A 20139-nucleotide genomic window follows, 5' to 3' on the forward strand; every position below is an offset into this window, starting at 1 on the left:
GTCATATAATTCAAATTAATTCATAAAAATATGTTTTCTCATTGATTAAATACAATATGTGCAATTGACTGACATTATTGTAAACATTTCAAAATAATATGTCATAATTTAATTATTGTAGTAAAATTAATCATACCTCAATATAAATAAGTAAAATAATGATACAAATGCTAAACTATTCATAGATATAACAAGAAACAAATAATCATAACAGTTTAGTAAAATCAACGATAATTCTATAAAAATAACAAACAAAGTTTTAAATATACAAATTAACATATCTAATCTGAATAATTAAGGTGCTGTCACAAGCTGGAAATTCATCTACAGAATAAAAATCATTTTCCTTTAGCAATTTTTTATTTCAATTTCAACCTTTTTCAAAGGCATATAACAACATTTTTTGATAATTTATTCAACAATTCAAGTTTATTTATTAATTTCTATATTTTATAATCTTACTGAAAGTAAGTCACAATGATAATTTGTCGTGGTAGAATAGTGATGAGTGCATTTTCTGGATGAAAGTTTATTTAAAGATTCTTTGACACCTCTTAGGCAACAGTAAATGTTGCAGTGTTTTTATGCTTCTCAGTGCAGCAGAAAATTGGTTATGCATGGCACCTACAATGCACTGTAGCGAGCAGCATGAAAGTGCATTGAAACAGATGAATCCATTTATTATTTTGTGCCATCTGGCTCCGTATAAACTGGTTGTAGTGGTTACGTGCATTATACTTCATATTGTTATTGGCTGTGATGGAAGGTTACCATTTCTTTTGTCACTATCAACTAGGCTATTTGTTCATTTTTTTTACTGCAGTGTTAAGTATACACTAATAAGTTGAGTTACGATACTGGTCTGAAAGATTGAGAATTTGCAATCTTAAAACCTTAATACTTGTTCATTAAAAACCAAAATATTTATGATCTTTTTATTTCTGTTGACATTATAATGGCTATTTCTATAAACATTAATGTGAAGTAAAGAACAGTCTTACTATAATGTTATGTCATTAATATTGAAAATCAACCCAAGTGAGTTTGACTTATACTGATTGAACATCAAAAAGTATTAAGTAATGAATAGAACTCTTTTACTATTTTATATTTCTCCTCTACGATTTTGTTTGTACAAAAAAACTATAACTGATAACTATAAACTGATTATTCTATCCAAATATTAATAGTAATCTACTTAGTTAATATTAACAACTTTAATTATTAGTGCCGTACTCATTTTTGTCTAGTATAACAATATATTAGTAAAATTTACAACGAGGGTGTCACTACGGCTCTTAATTACCAACTTTCTTCAATAATGTTTGTTGTTACAGAAAACATTTTAGCTAATTTACAGAAACGTGCGAAACATATTGCCAATTTAACTGAACCTAAATAATAAGTCTTTTTACATTTAGTTCTTGTTATTATAACTTTACAGAAAAGTTCTATCTGTTACATTCAAATAATCTTAGAGGATTTAACCCAAGAAGTGGTTTGCAAACCACCTGAATTGGCACAGTAATTTAGGTCAACCGTTAATTTGTTTTTGACAAATTTACTTCTACCACAAATACTGCTCAAAATCATGATGTAACCAGTTATGCATCATTTTAATCAGAAAATAAAACAGAACTGTAAAAACAAACTGTGAAATTCTCTACTAAACATATGATTTCAGAAACATATTTTTATATGGTTTAAAAATATAATTGGATATATTTTCATCTAAAATTGTGTTAAAAATGTTTTGGCCTTAGACAATAAATGTAAAGAGTAAATTCTTGATTGTTGTAACTTCTAGATTGGAACCATGAACAACTTGGGCATACTCTCTTACTGTACATTTCACATTTGAGCAAACAATATTTATCTTCACTGTGGTATATTGCTTCTTGTATTTTCTTTACAACTGAAATTAAAATTTTTTTTCACATGGTCCAAAGGTTGGTCCTTATTAACATTGCAAATTCTCCCATCACTATAAGTTGGGGAGCGGTTTATTCAGTCCCTTTGTCAGCCAGTTCTGCTGGATAGTTTGGGATCTACTATCATTTACATTGTGTGCTTACGCAAATAATGCCATAATCCTGTACACTTTTATTTCTGATATTTGAGAAAAACTATCATTTTAGTTGTACTTCTGTTTTTAAAATAAGTTGTAAGGAAACTTTGCTGCAGTTCTACTTGTATTTGTCAAGCTTTTCCTAGTAGCCTCACCTTAGGTTAGTGGCATCACCTTAGGGTCCCGGGTTCCAATCCCAGTTTGGATCACTTTGCACGCTAGTAACAATCATCTGAGCTAGAACTAGGCTAGAATTTCAGGTCCTTCACACAAGGGAAAACTGTTTGTCAAGTTCAATAAAATTATTTAAAAATATTATACAAAATCATCCTTTGTCTAACCCTAATTTTTTTATAACTAGCATGTTATTTATATGTGATGTTTTATTATTACTCTATTACTTATTCCTGTCCTGAATTCACAGTTATGATTGCAATGACAGTCATCACAGACCTATGTCAAATATATCACCAATTATATTACAGTTTATACAAACTTGGTCAATGTTTTAGCTTGATTTCTGCTTGACATTTTTTTTTAATCTCAATGATTAGAAATAAGTAATGACTGGCAATGAACTGTTTAGTAAGAAGTGAGGAGGCCAAAGGGAAATTATTTGGATACTAACATTTTATGAATTTGGTTCATATAGAGGAATCAGTATATACAAAAATCTGTCGGTATACATATTCAAACAGATTTCACACAAAACAAGTTGCTAATAACTAAATTAATAGTATGTTATTTTCATGCATGGCTTTTGTGGCTGAATTTTAGCTTACGGCTCTGTATTTAAAATAATTTTCTAAAAATGATAATAAGAATGTACTTATTTTACTTAGTGGCCTAACTTTTAACTGTTATTTAATCTGTTTTTGTTGTTTCTCTAGCATACATTTTGGTAGAGAGAGTATTTTTTATTTACTTAGATGAAACTTGTTTACCTAAAAGTATGTTTAGAATGTATTTCAATGTTTAAATGACGATTTAGAAATTTCATAATTATTATCAAAAACCTTATCTTATAAATACTTTATCAAAATTCTTGATGTTGTGCACACATTCTTAGTTGTAATCAATTTGAGGAATGTCCAGTATAAACTGTTGTATTTGTCATTAACTTATTCTCTAGTGTATTTATTTCATTATTCTTGTCTTCTTTCAATGTTTTAGGACTTTTAAAAACAATATATTAATTAGTGTTATTGAAAAACAATATATTAATTGGTGTTATTAACTGTTTAAATGTTTAATGTATAGTAAAATAATTAAGTGCATAATAGCATTATGGTATTGTGAAAATAGAAATAAAAGTTTCTGATTCCTCCTGTACCAGGTTGTTTAGTTTTTACGATCTAAATACAGAGGAAGCACAAAAAGAATTATTGAATAATGTTATTCCGGTTTCTCAATTAAAAAAGGAAACAAAGGCGTGGAAAACAATAAGCCAGTCATCTGTTAATTGTGAATTTATTTTTTGAGGTAGGTTTTAAATAAATCAATAAGATTATTAATATTAACATATAATTGTTGGGTGTGTTATGCATACTCCTTATACCAAGTCCTGAGGGCTTAAATTCCATTTTGGTTTAAACATTAAAGTATGATGAAGATTTAATAGGAAAATGGTAGACATTCAATATTTTGTTTATTCCTTATCATTTGAAAAGAATAATAATGGGTCTAAATTAACTACAATTTATGTGTTTTCTTTTCTTTTATTGTGTTTAAATTTTAACTTTGGACTAAAATACTTTTAAGTTCTGTAGGTAGAAATTTATGAAAACGTTGCTATCAACAACTTTACATGTAGGTAAACCAATATTTGCTGCTAAGTTATAAGTTGTTTTCATACAAACTTAAGCAGTTCTCGTTTACAAAAATTAAAAATACTTAAAAAATAAATGCTGTTTACTATTTGCATGTTTTAGTGCCTACGAAGATATCCTGAGTCCGAACCTGGACAAGATCTTGCCTGCGGAAGTGTCTGACGACAGCAGCTCTGACTATGCGGCAGACAGCGATGACTGCTCCTTGTAGTCCCGGCGCGCATGGTGGCGGCCTCGCTCCCTCTGGCGACTCTTCCTACGCAAGAAGAAACGGCAGCAGGCGCCACCTCCTCACAGTTGAATACCACACTCTTACAATGGCAACTGCAGATACTATACATAACAAAACAATTGCCTCAGTAGTGATTCCTATTTCGTATTTGAATTTGTTTTGGTTAAATGATTGGTAAAAATATTTACTGTATGTATTTTTTGAGCACATTTATTGTTATAAAAAATTGTAATCTTGTTTAGAGTGGTGTATGCGATTCTAGAAAGTACCAGGCCAGACATTCTAGAACTACGTTCTCTTTTGATAACAGCAACATCTTGTATTTATTCAGCCATCATTAAATATAAAATTGATCATAAAAATTAAATATACACAAAATTATAATCATTAATCTTTTGGCGTGTTACATTTGCTGTAATATTCATAAGGGATCCAGAAATGGAGAAAATGTATACTTTGGCCATGTATCCAGATAAAATGACCACGTTTTTATACTAAGACAGAAGTCATATCCTGTTTATACTTCAATTCATGTTCTTTAACGAATTAAGTGATGTTTCTTATGTAATGGCATGTCTACACTCAGCAGCCTACCACATTGGCATTATAAATGTCAAAGTGCCCACACAGTAAACAAAATATAACTGTTATCTAATTTCCTGCCACAGCGTGTAGACGTGTGCTATTGTTGAGAACCTACCAGTGCAGTACTATTTTGAGTGTTTCCAGTAAGTCCAATCTGTGTTACTGTGTTAAATGTTTTCATGTTTTTGTCTTCTATTCAGCATTTTTGCATATTTTTTCTGGGGTTAATAGGAGAAACTCATGTTTCTTTTGAAATTATTTTTTTAAGTTGCAATGTGCATGTGTCACTTAAATCGGTTCACTAGTTGTGGACATTTGAGTTCCGTTTTGTGATCAAATTATGCAGAGTTCAGAATTTCTGTGCCAATTATAAATTTCAGACTTTAGCTCATTGGCTTCATGGAGTTGACTTTTTAAAATTCTCTGAATCTAATATCTAAAATGAAATAGATAATTATATGCCTGATATTCTTTTATTAAATGCAATTTTTTAGTCGTTAGAACAATTTTTAAAAAGATTACTCTAACTGCAAGCATTGAACAGATCAGTCACCCTTGTTGTGTCGTTTTTACTAGTTGTGATAACTTTAAAAATCAGAGTACATGCTGTAAATTCTAGAGATGATTTTGCTTAGTTTTGGTCTGGTCTGGTAATCTTTAGACTTTTTAAGAAACTACTATATTTTACTCCACAAATATGTTGTCATCCGTTTTAAATAATATTTATTACGTCCATAATATTTATTAAGCCTGTGGACATCATAATTACTGTTGAATTTGTTTTGTATTTGAAACATTTTTGTGTGGTTATTCAAAGAAAGTGAAAGATTGGTTGTGGAACTCAAGTATGACAGTGACAGTGATGACCGATGATGTAGCGATGTAGCGAAGAGGTGTTACTTGCACAGTGAATAAACATTTTTTGTGGCTAAGGCTGAAGTACTCACATCTAGTGTTTTTACTAATGGACGAACTCACTGTATAGTGTTTCTTCTAACCCAAAGATTTGTAAAGTTAGGTGATAGCATTGGTTGTACTCCATCACTATTGACAGTATTTTAGATATATCTATAATAATTTATTTCTTATTAGGAGATTGGTTTGCGAAAGCTTTAATTATATTTTGTTTTATGCATATTTTTGTGCAACTAATTGAAATGATTTTTTTACTTTTTGTATAGTGTGTTATTGATTGGTGATAAAGTAAACTTTAAGTAGTTTAAACATTTTGTTAACTTTATGATTTGAAAAATCTATTTGTCATGAGAGTAATATATTTTGCTATTTCTTGAAAAAGGCCTGACTATTGTTTAAGTATCATACCTTACCCTTATTTGTTGAGTTATATGTGTTGATTTAATGTACATTATTCCGTTTATTGATATACTTGTGAACTTTTATATGACGTAATGACTAAGTACAAATCATATCATTGCTATTAAAAATTAATTATTACCGCTTCAATAGAATGCGCCTGTACATGGTATCTTTGACTTTCATGGTTTTGTGTTGTCATGATTTTCTGTTGATCTATATATACTTTTTTTGTTAACTTGCACAGAATGTTGTTTTAGCACGAGTTTTTATTTAAAGTATTAAATTATTATGTTTTGGTGTAAATTAATTATGTTAGAGATTTATCACCATTACAGCTATGAATAAGAGTTTTGCAGATGATCATAGGAGTACTAATTACCTATAATTCATACCATTAATGTAATCGTAAATAATTCATGTTTATGTAAGATTGTATATTATCGCTTTGCAAGAAATGTTTTGATGGAAATATTTTGGTTACATGTTAGGAGTACTCATTAGCTTTAAGATCGATATTACCATACTGTAATGTTGAGGAAGTGGCTGATGTCGGCTGCGATGCGAGACCCAGACTGCACTACCTTTTGTTCAAACTGTTTTTTTTAACAAAGCATAGCGTTAGTTAAATCAAATAAATAATCAGTTGAAACAAATTAAATTTGTTCTTTTTCATTTACTGTTTAAACTATGTAAAGAGCATTTCGTAAAATTACATATTTACTCTTAAGTAATCAGTCGTGTTAAATAACCCTTATACTCCAATGCCCGGTTGTTGATACAGGATCAAATCTGTCCTGTGGTCTCCAGTTACTGGACACTGGGAGTGTAAAGGTTAAATTCCTGAACCTATTTCAATTTCTTGACTAAATGTGTTTTGGCATGATTATATTTGTTATATACTATAGTCAGATGGTCTGTTTCTATATTTACATTTTTTCATTGGGTTCAAGATTACATTTTTTAATTTCATTTAAATTTAAATTATAAAACCCCTGTAAAAAGGTATCAAAAGGAAAATATTTTAGAAATTAGAATTTGACTTATACATTTCAAGCACAAGGCTTTTATTTTTTTGGCTTGACAATGTTTAACTTATTTATTCTAATTGAATAGATCAATGATTTTCAGTGAACAATATCTCAGATTAAAAGTTTATTTAAAAAAAAAAATGTTTTAAATGTTACCAACTAAAGTAGGTCATTGAACTTCCGAAAGCTTATACCTGCTTATGAGTAATTTCAAGAATGAGATGGTGTCTTTCTCAGAATATTAAATATTTAACTTTTACTTTTTGTACTGTATTTGAATATATGCTTATATATACAAAAGAAGATAATTAAATAATGATAATTTGATCAGAGTTGGTTATTTATTCTCTTTATATATTTAAATACAAATGTGATTTCATACCATGAAATTTTAGTGTTCTTAGAAAGGCATGATAGCATTATAGTATAACATAATCTATTATTTACACAAAATTAGATTGTTATTGTAACAATTAATATTTAAATTCACTTTCGTAGTACAATATAATTAAATACATTATTTAACTCTTAGTTTACAGAATTTATCACGATCTCATCTGTATTTCATATGCATGTTGGGTTATTCTAATATATAATTGGTCTATTTATATATCAATCTCTTTTGAAATCTCTAGTTTAAATTTCTCAAGCAACTTATGTAATTTGTTGTTTTTTGTATTACCAAAGAGCGTAACACTAAGATGCTTTCCATTGCTTTACAAAGAAATTCAGATTCTATGTTGAGGAATTTGAAAGCTAGATTTTTTTCAAAACTTTGCATCCTTGTACAAACCTTTATTGCCAAAGTCCATTATTTAAGTATCAATTTTAGCTTTCAAAGTTTACTAGTGCCACATGATATACAACATACATATTGTATAATAACATTTAAAAGAGTAATACAGTAATGCTTTTAAAAATTGCAAAAGTTTTGATTTCTCATAAGGTTTTGTTTTTGAGTTATGTTACCATTAATAGTTTAATGCAAGCATAATTTTTGTCTCTTCTTAGCCTATTTATCAAAATTTATGTTTATGCTTAAATGCCAATCACAATACATATAAAAGTATTTCAAAATTAGTCATATTTATTTTAATTTTTTTTCCTAAAGTGTTTTCTAGCATACTGCAAAATATATTTGTTTGTAAATATTTGTCAAGTTTTTTAGAAATAAAATTTGTATTTATAAGGTCTATTTATTTTAAGGTACCAAATCTTCCAATCCCTTCTAACATTATATGAAGTCACTAAAGGATTTCAGATCTCAAAATGTACTTTCAGAAAAACATGTGAAAGAAAAAGAAGGAGTATTATTTTGTTGCTACAATGAGTCCACCAATTTGTGAGGCCATTAATTTAATAATTAGTTACTGTTGATTTTATAATATTTGTAATTATATATCTAGTTAAATGTTCAAGACAGAACAGTACATTTTGTCAAACAAATCATTAAAAATACTAAGTAATAATATTTGGTATACTATGTATAAAACAGCTAAATTAATAGATTAAATTTGAGAACTTTAATGTATAGATTATCGTTAGCCCAGCTGTATTTATTACATTATTCCATATACAGTTGTAACTTATTGTTTATCTAAATCTCTTAATCTCTTAATTTTTAGTTTAAATTCCACAAGTAACTTATCAAATGTTTGTCTTGTGCAACAGCTTACACAGTGTTGTCACACAACAAATACAATTCTAAAATATAATTTAAATCTAATTTGTGAGTTAAAAGTTCATGATTTGGAAGTTTCTGCAATTCTTATGATGTAACAATAACTAACTGTTTATTTCATTTGAATCTATATGGGATAAGGTTTACAAATAACTGGTATGTTTTGCTGCAGCGTACCAACAAACACTGTGAAGCTCATATTGAGATGGATAAGTCTCATACCTGTAAGTCTTACCTTCCCAGCTTTCAAGTTTATATTCAAACTGGTTGAAAGTAATTTGAGATTGTACATTGTGTTGAAAAATCCACAATCTTCAGGAGAAGTGTAATCTTTCTAAACCTCTATAGAATTGTCTTTAGTAGAGCAAACATTGGTGACAACTGTCAATTGTATAAAGAAGCTGCTAAACTTAATTTAGAATACTCTCTACCATCATAGCAACGTTTGAGTAAACAAACAGGAAATCAAAATTGGGGTTCTGATAGTTTTGTGTGAGCGGGTGGAAAACCCAGGATTACAGATTCAAATACAGTAGTCTTGATCACAGTGCTTTTTGTCTTGCAGATAATCGTTTGCTGAACAGAACATTGTCTGTACTCTGCTCACTCATCCTAATAATCTAATTTACCTCTGTTCTACTCATCTCATTCAATTTTCTGCAACTTTTTGTTAGCTACTATCAAAAAATTTGGGCTATGAAAGGAATATGATTTAAGTAGTGAAAACTGAAGTGACGAAAGTTACAAACACCTTTATTAAACATTATCTGGCAATGCATTTCAGAATAAAAATTAAACTATTGTATATAGAAGGCGGTGTATAGCTGTGTACATGATCATGCCCTGTGATGATGAAGGCAAATATTGAATGGGGAAGAACTGTGCCCGTCTCTGTAGTTGTATGTTATGTTATAAATAAATGTTAAAAACTATTACATCTACAATTGAGGCGCCATCCAGAAAAAGGGCACATAGGCCTATGTGCCCTTTTTCCAACCATCGGTTTTTCTAATCTGCCATATTGTTGTTAATACTCTGTAAAAATTTCAGTTCAATATCTCAACACTAAAGGTCAGAAGTGCAGTTTTTGTAACACATGATTCACAACTACAAGCCTGTTGAACCACAACATAACCTAGTGACGCATTGTTCTTGTAGTTTGTGGTTTTAATGTTTATTTCTAATAAACAATAGAAATGGATAACACTGAGCCAGTTGAGAAGAAGAGACGGTTAATGCATAAATACGTAAATAAGAAACATGAAAGTGCTAAACATAGTAGAGTTCGGGGTGAAGCGTATGTTACTGTTAAAGGTACAGTTGTTCTGTCAAAAGATTTTACTTTGGTTAGTGAAAGTTGCAAAAATAAGTGCTATGAACAGTTCTTACTTCAAGACCAAAGTAACATGTATGATTCATTCTACAATGGACAAAACAAAGCACTTCAAGATGCCTACTTATCTCCCTGTATGACCCTGTCTGCTAACACCAACATAAGTAACAACCAGAAGATACCTTGCCTTAAAACTTGGTCTTACTGCATCAAGCACAAGTTAAGGTATGCCAAAAGTTTATTCTAACTATTTTTTAGATTTCTATCGAAAGGCTTCGTACTGTTCAGTCTAAGTCCGTAAGTGGAGCAGATTTTCAGGAAAGGCGGGGAACACATGATAACCGCCCACATAAGTTACAATCTGATGTTATAGATGTAATGAAGGCTCATTTATAACTATTTCCAAGTGATTTTAGCCACTATTGTACTCATAAAACAAATCTAAAATACTTTGAAAACCCACAGCTTAATAAGAGCCTTTTTGATTTATTTAAGATTTACTATTGTGAAACAACCAACAGGCCTCTAAAATTTTCATACGAACATTATCGTAAGCTATTCAAAAGTCATTTTAAGTATGGGTTTAACCATCCTAAGACAGACATATGCGATTTTTGTTCCGAGTGTTCACAAAAGATGCAAATGATCCTTGCAAAGTGAGTCTGGAAACCCATAAAAGAAAATACAAGAACCATCACTCTTTGAGAGCAGATTTTATTTCCAAGGCTAAAGAAGACGCCACATCTCACTTAGTTTGATTATGGAAAAAACTATCCCATTCCCAAGCTTAGTGTGAATAGTCAAACGATGTCTTTGGTTATATGTCTTTAACGTTCATGTATTTAACGACGATTCGTCTTACTTTTATTGCAACATGGAAACACAGGCAAGTAAAAATAGCAACTCTGTAGTGTCCTTTGTATATGAAACATTGAAGAAAAATCTGCAGAAGTTCCCAAATACCAAAACTATTGTTTTAATGTCTGATGCAACAGGAGGACAAAACAGGAATGTAACTATAACAACATTTTGTACCTGGTTTGCAAAAACTCATTATTTAGAAATGGTCCACCTTTACCTAGTATGTGGTCACTCATTCAGCCAATGTGACCGTAACTTTGGCCTAGTACGTTCTAAAATTAAAAAGAGGGAAGTGATTGGAAACGCTACTCCTTGGTTGGAAGCTATAGTAAGTTGTTGAGAAAGGCCTTCTAGATTCGTAATGGCAATGGATCGAGCATTAATCAAAGATTGGGAAGCTGCACTATCCAACTTTTTTCTACCTGTACCAAAATCTAATTCAAGAAAGTTTACGATAATGAAGTTTGTTATGATGAAGTACAGAAAAAGTGGCAGTGTACTGTGCTCAGAAAACTATTTGCCAATATACACTCCATTTACCTACTTGGCAACATTGAATATAGAAATTTTAAAGAATGTTAACTTATCAACTTTCTCTTTTCCTACAGTTAGTGCTAGCAAAATAGGAGATGTAAGAAGTTTGTGTTCACACTTACCCTAATCAGACTGTGATTGGACTGAACAGATATTGAAAGAACCCAATCAGTAGTACAAGTCACTAACTTGTTTAATGAATAGTTTAGATTTTCTAAGTTTCTTTTATCACCAACAGTTTATTCTTAAAATTTGCAGTCTAACAACTTTACTTTCTCCAAATTAATTTAAAATGTTTAAAATTTGTTTTGTTTTTTTTGTTTAAAGTGTTATTCATAGGCATACAACTAATATATGTCAGTAAACTTTTAAAATGTAATACAAATAATTTCTTAATAGATTATAAAATAAAGTTTTTATGATAAAAAAACTATAAGACTACACATATTATTTTAAACCTAACCCCTGGTTGGAAAAAGGGCACATAACACTTATTTCAAGCAACCGTTTCATTAAAACTAAGAGTTTTAAATTTAAACCCCCATAAAGATAAAAAATAAATAGTAGTACAAAACATAATATAATAAGACCTGGACTAAATAATTTACTTAATAAAAGTTATAAGTGTTTAAAAACTTCAAAGCTCAATATCTCAAAAACAACTTATGGCGTATGTGCCTTTTTTGTGGGGAGGGAGGGACTGTGTCATCATTTCCTAGGCGTGCTTCATGCTGGCTGGCACAGTCTGCACTGGCTGTTACTCGCTGGTCCCACTCAATTTTCAAAATAGAACTCTGTATCCTGCTTAGTACAATCTCTTATGATGTAACATTAAAGACCCGTATGATATTTTTAAATGTAGGCATATATCAGGTCCATATTATTTTACTGTTCATGGTTAGGAGAATTAGAGGTTAAGAGAAATCGCAACTTACTCTTATATCAAGTTTTAAATAGTGTTTTCAATTAATTAGATGTTTTTAATTCATCATTAGTGCAATCTGCAGTAAGCGTTAATTGTAGCTTTGTATTTGCTGTCTGTATTATACTATTGATCAAGCACTGTACAGATATTTTCTAAAATTTAAATCTAAACAAATGTTTCACCCTCTTTGATGAACTTCAGCTGAAAGTGTTAGTTAAATTCTGTTATGAAACACAAATATCATAATTTTTCCGAATAATACATTATTTTGGGAAAATTTTCTAATCTTACTCTTCATATTAATAAACCTTCCACGTACTTTATCAAATTGTAATAACTGTTCTGTCACACAAAAATTAAAAAAAATCTTACATAGATATGTAAAATTCTCAATAAAATGTAAATATGTGTGGTTTTCAGTGACTTCTGAAAGTTTTCGTCTCCGCCCAATAACAAAACTATAAATTTTATTTGTATTATTTTTTACCCAGTAATGTTTTTCAGTGTAATGCCTATATTTATAAGCAAAACATATGTAGTACTTTAATTAACATCATAACAATATTTTATTTAAAGACAGCACTTTCATTAAAAAGTAAATACAGGTTAAAGGGATCTCCAGGCCCAGAAAATTCTATTGGATAGGGTTAAGGGAGTTACGGCTAGAGATCTTAAAGGTAGACTTTTAAACTCAGCTGGTGGCACAATTCTGTAGGGTCAGACATTCCACTCTTCTTTCTCATGAGTAGGAGTTTGAACTGGTGTTTGAGGGGGAAGGTTGAAGGGATTCAGAGGCCAAGAGCTTGCAGTTTCAATAGGCTAAGGCTCTCCAGATTTAATTTTCCAAAGGTTTAAGACTCTGCTAAAAACTAATACAATATTCTAGACTAGTTTGTTACTGAGATGCACTAATGTTTTACAGATCAATTTATTCCCAGAGATTATGTGTACCCAGACTTCTGTGATCCTAGTGGGTGGAGTTTTCCAAGATCATGTGGGCCCTTGTGTCTAAAGGCTTCAAGAGGCTAGATTAAACAATACACAGGTTATTCTAGAACTAAATTAGTTGTACAGCCCAATAATGTCTTGCCAATAACTGTGATTAAACCAAACAAGAGCTTGCTAGTAGGAAGCTAACAAAACTACACCAAAAATAAGTTTGGAAAAAGGTAAACAGACAAACAAAAACAGAAAGCTCTAACAGCCAAAGCAAAAATACAAATTTTTCATTGTTTGCCCTCAAGAAAACAGCATTAAGTCAAATCCTGTTATCTATTAATGCAATTCTGAATGTAATGTACCTTGAACAGTCTTTAAAAAATCACATAAATCTATGCAAAAGGACAAAGACGACAACTATAAAGATTTTTTTTGTTAAACATAGTTTAACAATATAAATATATTTTGTGAAGGCACTATACCAAGGCAGTGGTCAGAAAATATAGTTCTAGGAGCACACACCCCTTTATCTCGGTCATCATCTCCGCCCTTAACCTAACAATCCCCTACTGTTTCATCAGATTTTAGTGTAAACCGTATTACATTACATTTAGTAAAGTACATCAACATGACTTTTGTTTAGTTTGCACTCTCCATCAAAGAACACTGTTTGATGCGTCTAAGAGATCTAGCTTTCAACAGTTCTCCATATATATCGTCAATAAATAGTTCATGAAAGACTTCACTAGTTTTTCAAGAATAATGATGCCATTCACATCGTTCCAAGAAGCCTTTGGCTTATTTGTTGAAGGTTTCCTGTTAATGACTAGTAGTGGAGGTACCTTGACAAAGTAGGCCATCTCCTAAGTTTCTTTCAAAGCTAATTGAAAGATTTTTGAAGAGTGTGAATTGAGTAAAATGCTTAGGCAGTGAGTAGATGAGGAAACCATTATATGTCGAAGATTTGTTAAATCATCATCAAGCTTCACTCTGCTGCAGTATTTCCTTGTCCTACCTTCAGTTGTTTCTTCTTGAAAAACTAATGTCAAAGTAGAACTAAAGAAAGAGGGAAATTTATTTTTTAAAGAAAGTAATCAATCTGATTTCTTTGACAGTTCTTGATTCTTTTTTGGCAGTCAAACCAAAAATAATCCTTTTGAAAATATTCTTTTCAAATTTGAACAAAGTACAAAACCAAAGATGATGAAAATAAAACAGAATATAACAAAGCCTTTTTCGTGCTCAGTCTGACCTTAAGACAAAATACACATAATAATATTTAAAATATAACATATTATACTGTAACAAGATATACACAATAATACCATTTATATTAATAACATAAACTTTAACTTTCTTTAAGAAAAATACAGGGCCTCCCTCCAAAGCAGAGCTTGTAATGAGGTCCCATCCTTGAATTTTGATAAATATTTTACATCACTTTATTATTGTACTTTCTTGGTGGTCTCTCTATTCTTAAGTTCTAAAGAGAATTATTTATATACATATTACAAAAACCTAAATATAATGGTCAAAGGTGTGCTACAGTAATAAAAGAAAAGAAAAATACATAGGCTACAAACATACATTTATACACACATATATACTCACAGACAACACACATACATGCATATGCATTTTTTTTATACTTAAGAGCACTTTAAATTTCCAGGACAAAAAGGAATATTAATACATACATATATAATAACACTAACATTTTATAACAAATGACATAATTTAAGATCATAAAAATTAAGTAAGAAAGTATAATTATGCGAAAAAAAATAGTTTATGTAATACTTAAAAGTAGATTTCAATATTATCTAAACTAAAAAGCCAAACTCTCAATTTAAGAAGAAATTCTGTTTTTTTTTTTTACTCGAGTTCCTTATAGCATAAGGCACATTGTTAAAGTGTCAAAAAATGAATAAGTTTTGGTAAAATAAGTATTTTCAGGTTTTGGAACAAATACATTATCAGCATTTCTGAATGTTAATCTATATTCCCAACCTTGCTCATAATTCCCACTTCTATCATAATTACACACTTTGTATACATATAAATAGTATCTCAATGGGAGTACTTTTAATTGATTAAATAAAGGACGTGATGGATCTCTTAATATTACGTTTCGATATCATTCTTATAAAGTGTTTTCAAATTGTAATTAAAGGTTTTAAACTTGAAACATAAGTACCCCTCAACATAAAATACCATACAGCAATCTACTATTCACAAGTGAAAAATATAGATATTTCAATAATTCATTATTACACATTTTTCTTAGGAAGTAAAAAGGTCATATTACATTTATCAATTTAGAATTTTAATTTGCTATATGTTTTTTCAATGTCAATTCTTTGTCGAGTGTTATTCCTAGATATTTAATCTGCGCTTGCTCTAATACTTCACAGCAATCTAAATTGCATGTTATGTTATCACATAGACATTTTGGACGTTTGTACATTATTTTATTATCAAAAGTTGGAAAAACTTGTAAACAAAAATGCATGTAACTTTTTTTATCAGGACTCGGGGCCATGTTATTTTCAGTAAACCACCATTTCAGAGCATCTAAATCTTTATTCATAGTGATAGCGCATTCTATATCAGATCGCTTGTTTTCTATGTAACTTAGTGCTGTATCATCAGCAAATGATATAACCCGTCCCCTAAAATTTGCATTACAAAGATATTACGTATAATAATGTTACCAATAAAGAACCTTGAGGTACACAATATTTATTCCAAATCCACTAAAGACACCATTAATTCTTACACATTGTTTTCTCCCCATTAGGTAACTTTGAAACCATTCAAGCACAATCCTCTTATACCACAATCATGCAATTTGTTCAGTAGGGGTATGTGATTGACAGTATCAAAAACTTTAGTAATATCTAAAAATAAACCACTAACACCTTTTCCTTTATTAATCTCTTCAGAAATTGTATCCATACAATTTTCTAGAGCCAGTTCCGTATTTAATCCCTGTTGAAAACCATATTGATTTTACTGAAAAAACCTATTGAATCAAGGTACCACATTAATTTATTCTTCATTACTTTTTCAATCACTTTACAGAATGATGATAACAAGGATATCGGCCTGTAATTACTGCAATTGTTATGTGAACCACTTATAGATAGGAATCACTACTGTCTCCCTAAGTCTCTCCGGAAAGACACCAGTTCCCAAACTCTAATTAACAATGTGTAGTAATACTTGAAATATTTGTGATTTTACTATTTTTATTGTCACTCAACTTATACCATCCAATCCTGCAAATATTCCATTCCTCAATGGTATCTAATATTGGACCTAAAAGCATTGAATCTCTTGAAGAGAATTTTTAAAATATATCCTTTATTTCAAGTGAACCAAAATTATTGGGCTTTATATTATTCACACTCAATTTATCGACAATAGTTAAAAACTATTGATTAAATATATTGGAAATTTCTAAAGAATCTTCTTTAACAATATTTTCCACTTCTAGTGCTATATTGGTATGTTGTTTTCCCTTCTAGTCAGTTACTTCATTTAGTATTTAAGTTTTTTTTATTGTTCGTATTAATTCCAAAAATATTTTTGTAATAATTATTTTTAATTCTCTTATGTCTGCATGTAATTTATTTAAAAAATTTCTATAATTTCGAACTTCACGGTAGATAACTCTCCAGTAAACAAAACAATTTTCACTATAAAGACCAAATAATAAAGTAGGCCTGACAACCCTTCAGCACTCTGCAAACTGAAAATTCCATATACAAATTTTAGAGCTGGAACTATCCATCTACTGCTGTTTTGGCGGTCATCGTCATGAGCAAGCTTTTGGTCGGCCTCTGTTGGCCTTATATTTTGTAGACAGCGAAGACCTTTTCAGTCAGGGCCTAGGAGAGCTGCATCCGTGTTCAGTCTTGGACTGTGTATCATGCACTACCTTCAGCGCCTTATCCCTCAGACGTTGAAGGTTTAAAAGGGCAATTTCAGCGTAAACAATAGCACAAACATGCCCCGAAGCCAGTAACGGTGATTACTTCCTAGCGATAGCGATCGCCGTGAAAGCGGCTTCACTCCATCCCTCAGTGATGCATCTTGGTGGCATTTAGAAATGCCTTTTGCTGGGGCACCATTATCTCTTGGTATAGAGACGGTAGTTGGAGAACTGTACCTTTTCACCAGAGGCCTCCTAAACTACCTATTTTTATGTTTTAAGAGATCTTGCGTTATTGTAGTTGCCTTAGCAGACAACTACAACAACGTATTGATTCCTCGAGAGCTATGTGTCAAATAATGTGACGAAATAGTTTCTACCAGATAACAGGTAAAATTCCAAAGGTCTTATCAAGAACACATCTAGTCAACAGTGAGTGGAGTAGTAGTAATTCATGGTGCTGACATGCAATGCTGGTGACGAATGAAACACACCCCTGAGATAGTTCTTATCAGGGAACAGATCAAATTCCAGAAGGTCTGATAAACAGTGCGGCACCTCCGATTCCGCTGTTAATACGTATATTTTTAGTTGAATGTTAAATACGTATAGTATTTAGAGGAATAGACCATGAAATATGGAATATTTTTACGATGCAAGAATATGAAGAATTATTTAATATAACCAAAAATAACAGGTAATATAGCCTTTGACAGTTGTAATATAAAAGTGTAAACATTGAAAGGCGTTCCCGTATTTGAGGATAATTCTTCTCGTATTAATTTAAACAACAAACACCGTAAATAATACGTTTACACAGAAAAATAAAAAAGCATTTCTGTTTTAAAATGTCCATAGAATGTGTTAAAAATGTTTTTTTTTTAAGTTGGAGTGGTAGTTGATAAACTAAATACTAACCTCAAGACTTTTCGCCAAGTTGACTAAATTGCCCAAATGCAGTTTTCTCCTATACATTTTCCCAAAATAAAACACCCGAATATCAATAATTATGCAACATTATAGTAGAGTTTAAACCAAAATAATTGTTAGAGTAACGTAAAACGTGTTATATTATATTTCAAAACGAAAACGAAGACTCTTCTAAAAGAAACTTAATTCCACACAATTCAATAAAAATAGGTTTTCATGAATTTAGTACTAAAAATAACTATAGTGTGTGGTACTTAAAAATAAATAATATACAGACTGTGGCATTGTGGGTTTGAAAAGCATTTAAGATCACTCAGTATGGAATTTTGCAGTTGGTATTTGGGCTGTCAAAGGTAGAGAGCTGCAGTAAAAGTTATAAGCAGGTGTTTTATAGCCATACAAGTACATTGTACCATTGTACATTACACATTGTATAACACGTTGACTGAAGGAGACGCCTTAGATTACATAGTATCTATATGGAAATCAAGGGAGAAATTTTGATAGTTTGACAGAAATTTTGTTCAGTAACGCATAGATAGCACAATTATACCACATCTTTTGTTAAGAGCTGTAATCAGTTTTCATCTTTCAGTAATGACATAGTTTTTATGAATTATAATTAAAAATGTTGATTTTTTTTAATAATTTGTCAGAGTTAATTGTTAGAACTAGTATTGTTATGTTTTATTTATTGATATTTTTGTAATATATTTATAAACAATCTCTATCGTCCATCGTAATGTAGCACGCATGCATAGTGTTTTAAGTGACATTAGATTTTATCATTGCAAGCAATATCTTAATCTCCTCCTTGATTTTTACGTAATCAAAGACTCATTACAGTATTACCCCTTTCTCTATATATAACTTACTCCTTAACTCTTCGCTTCACGGGCTTATTTTTGAACCCGCCTCTTACATGTTGCATTTTAAAACTTGTGAAAATTGTATAAGAACATTATTTTTCCATAATGACAATGTATATTAGACATTATTTTTATTTTTTAATGGGTAATGCACATATGAATCATTATGTACAATGGACCTATTTTCATGAAAAACGCCTTATCATGTATAATAGCTTATTACTCATTAATATTGTAATCGTAATGTATGAACAAAATGTGCAGGTTTGATTTAAATGTTCAGTAAAGGGTAAAAGCTATTGGTTTTAACATCATTTATGAATATGTTGAATATAATATTTGAGACACAAATGGATCATTGATCTCGATTTCTGATGAGTTATAATCGCGATAGCTACGCAAATTTGTCATACCCGTGTGGATATTTATGCAAATAAATAGTAGAATGTTAGCTTCTTAAACGGAATTATACCTTTTCACTGAATGCCCTGCTTACAAATTTAGCTGAAATACTAAGTAACCAATGAATTTATCATTTTAAAACATTGGAAAGATTGACTGAGTATTTTCCAATCTTTAAGTGGACCACATTCATTACTCCAGATACGGATAAAATACTTTTCTTGTCATAAATGGGGTCGGAACGTTATTTTTTAGGTATTTCTTTATTAGTTAGAGATAGAACGAGGTTGATTTGTATTGACCCCAATTGAAGAATTGTGTGTTATTTCCTATTATAAAGTCTACGTAATTTAGGTGGTACAACTGGATCTGGACAGTTGAAGATCCGTTATATGTTGTAGTGGAGGCAAACTAGGCATAATAATCAAAATAGGTTCTGCAATCCAGGATGACATTCACATATTAATCCTAATATTAACAGCTTCTTGGTCACCAAAGTCACCCTAATCTATTGTCTATTATCGTGATAATATGAATCAAAATCATTAGTGTTATCAGACAGCTCATCATATAAATTATAACTCAACCCATTGGGATCCAAAATCTCTTTATTCGAAATCTCAACCTTGCTGTAGGGCGTCCTCTTAATGGCTCAGATGGAATTTTAAT

The 20139-nt window shown here is 30.5% G+C and overlaps 1 protein-coding gene across 7 annotated transcripts in view; it reads left to right on the top strand.

Annotated features, from left to right (window-relative positions):
- Positions 1-6010, top strand: part of LOC124359585 — a 109861-nt gene extending 103851 nt beyond the window's left edge. For all 7 annotated transcript variants that reach the window (XM_046812466.1, XM_046812460.1, XM_046812467.1 and 4 more), the window contains one exon: positions 4000-6010. Coding sequence is in view for 5 of the 7 variants with exons in the window: in XM_046812460.1 (XP_046668416.1) it covers positions 4000-4108 (109 nt within the window). In the remaining 2 variants the exon portion in view is untranslated. The remainder of the gene's footprint in view (positions 1-3999) is intronic.
- The last annotated feature ends 14129 nt before the right edge of the window (positions 6011-20139 follow it).

This window comes from Homalodisca vitripennis, chromosome 4 (genome assembly GCF_021130785.1).
Source record: "Homalodisca vitripennis isolate AUS2020 chromosome 4, UT_GWSS_2.1, whole genome shotgun sequence".
Lineage (NCBI taxonomy): Eukaryota > Metazoa > Arthropoda > Insecta > Hemiptera > Cicadellidae > Homalodisca > Homalodisca vitripennis.